The sequence below is a fragment of the Sebastes fasciatus genome, chromosome 11 (genome assembly GCF_043250625.1).
Source record: "Sebastes fasciatus isolate fSebFas1 chromosome 11, fSebFas1.pri, whole genome shotgun sequence".
Taxonomy (NCBI): Eukaryota; Metazoa; Chordata; class Actinopteri; order Perciformes; family Sebastidae; genus Sebastes; species Sebastes fasciatus.
Window position 1 is genome coordinate 26537152 of NC_133805.1, and position 6971 is coordinate 26544122.

At 36.8% G+C, this 6971-nt stretch overlaps 1 protein-coding gene across 1 annotated transcript; it reads right to left on the reverse strand.

The window, feature by feature from the left end:
• Positions 1 to 398: 398 nt before the first annotated feature.
• Positions 399 to 6673, reverse strand: LOC141777162 (uncharacterized). The gene is made up of 6 exons (XM_074651197.1): positions 6616 to 6673; positions 3444 to 3674; positions 2742 to 3236; positions 1420 to 2653; positions 1157 to 1203; positions 399 to 647 (listed from the first exon to the last, which is right to left on the reverse strand). Exons 1-3 carry the CDS (start codon positions 6671 to 6673, stop codon positions 2749 to 2751), a joined length of 777 nt encoding a protein of 258 aa, XP_074507298.1. The 3' UTR covers positions 399 to 647; positions 1157 to 1203; positions 1420 to 2653; positions 2742 to 2748.
• Positions 6674 to 6971: the final 298 nt, after the last annotated feature.

The window sequence follows — 6971 nt, forward strand, 5'->3', positions numbered from 1 at the left end:
CTAATTACAGGACACACCTTAGTTTAATATGTCCCTATGGTCAAATTATTTTCAATCTTTTCTAGGGCTACCATAATTTTTGTCCAGGCCAGTTTCATCAGTTTGTTTTTTAAAATGATTCTGTTGAACCACAATTCAAAAGCAACAGCTGATTTTCATTAGTTCATTTTCAGTAAATTTTTATTTATTATTACTTTTGTCAGTTTCAAGTTATTTCAGTGACCATTGTGGGGTTTTCTTTCTTTAACGGAAGAGTACCAACAATTTTGCCTACGTCTGTATGTGACATCTACTGTTGACCTGCTATCTCCCTCTAAACACTCCCTGAACCCCCGTTAAAAAGACAAAAATGGGTCTATGAAAAAGAGGGATGGAGTGCAAAAGGTTAAGAAGATTCCTGTTAACCCAACATCAGTAGGTGACATAACACAGGATCATTTTACATGTTGAGTATTTTTTTTTATTTAACTGAATTCAACATGAAAGCAGTGGAGTGTAGAAAGTGTGGTGCTGAAGGCGGGTTCAGTGTGCCGAGTGGACTGCTGTGCTGCTGGAGCTTCCTCACATCACATTGGCTGTGTGATGCTGCTGGCTTTGTGTGGTTTGGTTGACGTCCACTCTCAGGGGGATCCAGGAAGAGTCCTGCCCTGTGAGATGAAAAAAAAGTCAGGAATGTGGATCTTTCTCTCAGTCTGCTCTCACTGTCTCCCAAACTTCAGCTATAATAGTGAATTATGAAGTGTTGGCCTGCAGACAAATTCATGTCTAAATAAATCTGCATTAATCAGTAGTGTCACAGCTTATCTGAGTCTAGAAAACAAGTGTAGGCTTCATCTTTAACACTATTGAAGCAATGGGACATTATTAAAGATGGTATAAGAATCATTAGCATGCTAGCTTTAGCCACTTTATGTCACTGCTGCTACTTTTGTAATCTTAAAAGAGCAGTTCAACATTTTCGAAACACGCTAATTCACATTCTTGCAGACAGTTAGATGAGAGGATTGATACCACTCATCTTACTGTTGGCTAGAAAGCGAATATGCATATTTCCCAAAATTCCCAACTATTCCTTTAATGTGCAGCTTACTTAGTGCACGAAAACACAGGCGTTCACTTCTGTTCAATCCTTCTTGTGGTCCGTCATCCATCTGACCTGGTCGGAAATAAGCATTACTTCTCTGTCGTGAAGGAGCCGCTGAACTACAGGAACACTCAGCGGTGGTGGAGTAAGATAAGAGTAGAGAACAATAGATAATGGTGAGTAAGACAGACAAATCACCTCTGAACTTCTAAATAAGAATCCATACACTATGTAGTTTACACAATCTGTCTTTATGTCACAGCCTATTTTAAGAAAAAACAAGTTTAGATGATAACATATATGGCTGTCTCTAATGTATATTCAAAAGCTCATACCTTTTTCATCCATTGAACAGCAGCAGCTCAGGTGGTTTTAATGGGTTAACAGGAGAGAACAAAAGATAATGGTTGATGAAACAGATAAATAATGTTTGAATAACAAAATAAGTGATATTAGGTGCAGAAATAGTGTGTAGCTTCTTTAGATCGCAGCCTATTCTAAGTCACTTTCTTTACAATTCAGAAGCTCATACTTACCTTCTTCGTCTGAGCCTCAGATGGAGTAAGATGGAGTCAGATGGAGTTAGAGGAAAGAACGAAAAATAATGATGAGTAAAACAGTCAAATAAGGTTAAGTGATATTATATGTATAAATAGGTCACAAGTCAGAAGCTCATACTCACTTTCACCGTCCGAGCATCCATCACCTGAGCAACAGCTCAGGTGGCGGATGCTAAGTAAGAGGAAAGAACGACATATATTGGTTAGTTAAACAGTCAAATAATAAATAATAAAATAAAAAGTGATATCATATTAATAAATAGGTCAGAAGCTCATACTCATTCCTTCGTCCTGAGTAAACAGTAGTAGCTCAGGTGGTGAGGTAAGATAAGGGGAGAGAAAGACAAGAAAATAGTGAGCATAATAATTCATCTTTGAATTATTGACTAAGTAATACTTTATGGACAAACAGGTTCACACAATAACATACATTACTTTCTCTGTCTCTATATTAGAGACTATTCTACGTCATTTTCTTCACATGTCAGATACTTGTACTTACCTTTCTTCGGCCATATGAAGTGGCCGTAGTTTAGTTTAAATCCAGGGTTGGTGGGTTGACCTCCAGCTTCTTCTGTTTGTAGCTAATACCACTGACCTCTAGCAGGCCAGTGTGCAACAGATTTATGTTCACTTCTGGAGGGAAGATGTTTGTTTTCTAGTTGTTATTGCTGCTTTTTCCCAATTTTCTTCTCTCTCTCTCTCCCAGTGTAGTGTCGTCCAGTCACTGTTGACCTGGGGAGACAGCCACATGCTAGCTTCACTGGGAGGTTTAAGCCAACCAGATCCACAGTAGACTGTGCATAGCCCAGACCACTCAGTGGGAGTCACTACTGCTGTGGTGAGAGAAAGAGACTGTGCCCATTTGAACACAGGACCAAGAGGATTTACAGCCCTGCCAGATGCAAAGGCTAACCCTAAAATAACTAGTCCTGCCAGACGGAGAGGCCAGTCGTCACTGGTGGAGAGGGTCACTGCAGCCGTCCTGCCAGATGCTTTGGTGTGATACCTGTGTCATAGTGAGGAAGGGGTAAATGTGAACATACTGTACTGAAGGCTCTGATGACTCAAGGAGGATTGTTAGACTTGTAACTCACCGTGGAGTTAGTATAGCTCCTCAAACCACCTCCGCCTTTTAGCAGCCTGCTCCTCCTCGCTCTCTTCCCTTCTTCTCCGTTTGGAGGAGCCGAGGCTGGAAAGTGAGGGTGGCCCAAAGGTCTTAGCGACTACTCCAGCACCTGAAACCTGCACAGGAACATCAGGATGGGGGATCAGCATGAAAAAAATAGTAGGATCAACAGGAGGAGCAGCAGCAGCAGCAAAAGGACAAGCAAAAGGATCAGAAAAAGGATGAGCATAGGGACAAACAAAAGGAGGAGCAAAGGGACAAGCAAGAGGAGGAGGAGGGGCAGCATAAGGAGCAGCAGGGGGAAAAGCGAAGGGAAAAGAATAAGGGTCAGCATGGAGAGCAGGATAAAAAGCAGGAACGTGTGCAGCAGGATCCTGTCGTCTCCAGCCCATCCCAAAGTCCGGTGGTGGGAACTGCTTGTGTGGAGGAGAGGGAGGTCTGGAATCTCCTTTATCTTCCACACCTGAGGAGGAAGACATATAAAAAGGTCACATTACACTTCCATAAAACAGGCTTCATAGGAGGCGTACAGCTTACCCAATGAATCATTTTTGACCATGTAAATTACATGAATATTCCCATGTACCTACACTAACTCTATGAATACTGTACAGCACCACAAGCCACAGTTGGGCCGGTCAAACCTGTGAAGACAAACCATCCCTCTCACCTTCTCCATCATCTCTGCGAGGCTCGTAGAGATGATGGTCCGGACCAGCAACGTCTACCTCCGCCTCGTCATCCAGACCAGGAAAGTGCACCTCAACGTCCAGAAAGAGCAGATCAAGAAGGGCTTCATCGTCCATGTCAAGGAGACCAAGAACGTCCTCATCATTCAGACCAAGAAGGCCAAGGACGTCTCCGTCATCCAGACCGGCGATCTCTTCTTCCTCCTCCTTACCTGGGGGTAAAAAAATGGTCACATTCTGTACTTTTTACGCAGAAATCAGGCTTAAAGGCGGAATTATGCCCATATAGCTACACTAACTGTGAATACTGTACTGCAGCTGCATCACAAGTACCTTGTAGAAAAGCCGCCAACACACAAGCTGCTACTACCACATTTAAAAGTAATACCAAATACTGTGCAGTTCTGTCGCTGCTATTTTGATCACATGACAGGATGAGAGTCATGTGATGCTGCATTCACGCTAGAATAAGAATTACGGAAACACTTTATAATAACCATCATTTATAAATGGTAAATTGATAGTTAATTAAACTTAGTTAATAGTTATTTTACTCTTCACAAACAATGAAATGCTAATTAATAATGTTTACTGATTATTAGTAATACTATAATTTATGTTATTTTAACAGTTTATTGTTACACACATGGTAACATTTATATCCTATATATATATATGCATATATATATATATATACATATGTATATGTATATATATATATATATGTATAAGTATTTGTTAATGATTAAGATAAACCTTAAAGAAATTGTTTGTAAAACATGTATAAATATTACATAGACAGATATTTGTAGCACTTCGTTAATGGTTAATAATTGGTTTGTAAACCATCTATACACATTATCTGGATGGCTATTATAAAGTTGCAACTGATTATTATATTACTTTGTTAAGTTATTAATAAATACTTTGTAAAGCATTATTTAGATAGATAGTTAATACTTTGTCAATGGTTAATAATTGGTTTATGGTCCATCCATATACGTAATGTTTATAGATGTTTTACAAACAATTTCTTAAAGGTTTACAAATCATTTGGTAATCACTAACAAATACTTAATATAGTATATGAAATGTTATAATGTGTGCAACAATAAACTGATAATAAATAGTTAAATAATGTAATAAGAATGTAATTGTTATCGTCTCTTATCAGCTATGATACATTATATGATTTATAAACAAATTATTTCATATTACACAAACTAATGATAAAATAACATACATTATAGCATTACTAATAATTAGTAAACATTATTAATTATAATTTCATTGTTTTTAACAGTAAAATAACTATTAACTAAATGAACTCCTAACTTTACCATTTATAAATTATGTTTATTAGAAAGTGTTCACAGAATTACTATTCACACCACGTTTCTATTAAAGCAACGTTATCGACTCATACGTAACATACTTAAATATAGCAATACCACAGTTTAAAAATACTCCATTACAAGGTCTGCATTAAAAAATTTAGTACAGAAGTATTCTCAGCTAAATGTATCTCAAAGTCAAAGTATTTATCATGCAGCAGGATGTAGGTGATATATTATCACATATTATATTATTGGATTATTAGTACTGATGCATTAACACGTAAGCAGCTTTTGGTAAATGGCTACATTTACATACATTTGGGGAGTTTAATCTGTAACAAGGAATCATATCTAGTAATCTGATCACAGGTCTAGTATACAAAATCTTAATGTGCAAAGTAACTGGTGACTACAGCTGTCAGATAAATGTAGTGGAGCAAGAAGTACAATATGTGCCTCACAAATGTGGTGGACAATAAATACTTATTGTTATTCAACCAACGTTTAATACTACTACTACTACTACTATTATTACTAAATAATAATAATAATAATAATAATAATAATAATAATAAACTGTATTTGTATAACGCCTTTCATACAAGAAATGCAGTTCAAAGTGCTTAACAGTAAAGACATTACATGGACTCAGTGCTTCACATGAAAATGAAGATAAAAACCTATTAAAAAACATTAAGATGGAAAATAAAAGCAGGATAAAACACTTCTAAACTTTGAACTTGAACTGATCCGGTCACAGCTCCGGATCCATTTGGAGCAAAGCTTCAACAATCACAACAAACCAACTCAACTCTCCACATAGAAGATGTGATAGACTAAGCACTTTCATAGACTAAGCTACTGGAGTTACCCTGCACTATACTCATTTTTAACAGTCTCTTCTGCACTATATTCACTTTTTTAATAGTCGTGTATCCCAGCTGTAACCCTGCACTATATTCACTTTTAACAGTTTTCTTCATCTCCTTGTATTTTTATATCTGGTATATTTTTTTGTACTTTGTACTTTGCACTACTGCCTTTTTACTAACATGTTTTGCACTATGGAACTGTGATGCTGGAAACTTGAATTTCCCTCGGGATCAATAAAGTTACTATCTATCTATCTATCTATCTAGAAGAACAGGCTCTGGTTTGTTTACACCTGCACGCTCTGACGTGCTGACGTCATGAGCTCACCTCAACTTTCCATCATCGCCATGGTGATAATGATGCACAAGATAAACTGACTTTTTGGCATTGTTTAAAAAATGGCCCAGTCGCCATCTTTTCCCCCAAATCATCGACAACAAATTAGTAAAAATATATTCCCTCAAACCAAAAAACAACATTGTTTTCATATCACTACACCACAGTCAACACATTCTGCAGGACCCGGGAAAATCTGCACATTTCTACCATCTAATGTTCATTCAACACTAAAAAAAACATCCTGTATGTGTCTGTTGCCATCAAAAAGTGTTTTTCACAATGTTCAAGATTCAAGTTTCAAGATGTGTGAAATGCTTTTTGCTGAGAAGCTCCATTAAAAATAATAAGTTATATTACAATTATAAAAGGAAATACTTTGTACAAGGCATATTAAGAACATATACAGTATATACAGTATAAGATATATGATTGTGGTATTGCACTTGTTTATTGCACTTTTTGTGTGAGAAGGTGGACTGACCGTTCGACTAAATGTCCATGTTAAATTTCATCAATTTAAATATTTTTTTGATACAAAAAGCTGTTTTAAGTATCTGAAGAAGATGAATTGATAAGTTAGGTGTGATATTAGAAGATGTCTTACCTGCTTTGTAGTTCCAAGAGTCAGACCAGTAGATGTTCAGGTGCTCCTCCATCATCATGGGGGGGCCATAAAACAACATTTTAATGGCAGCAGCAGGTCACTTTATAACAACAGGTGAAGTTATAACTCCTCTCCGTTTTCAACAAAGTTGTTAAAGTGATTATGATTATGATTATGATTATGATTATGATTATATTATATTATATTATATTATATTATATTATATTATATTATATTATGATTATGATTCCTCTCCGTTTTCCTCGGGTTCAGCTATCCAACAAATTGTTTTCCAACAGAAGTTGTCCAGTCGATCAGTTATCAGTGAGTTCAGCTGTCAGCAGACAAAGTTTTGC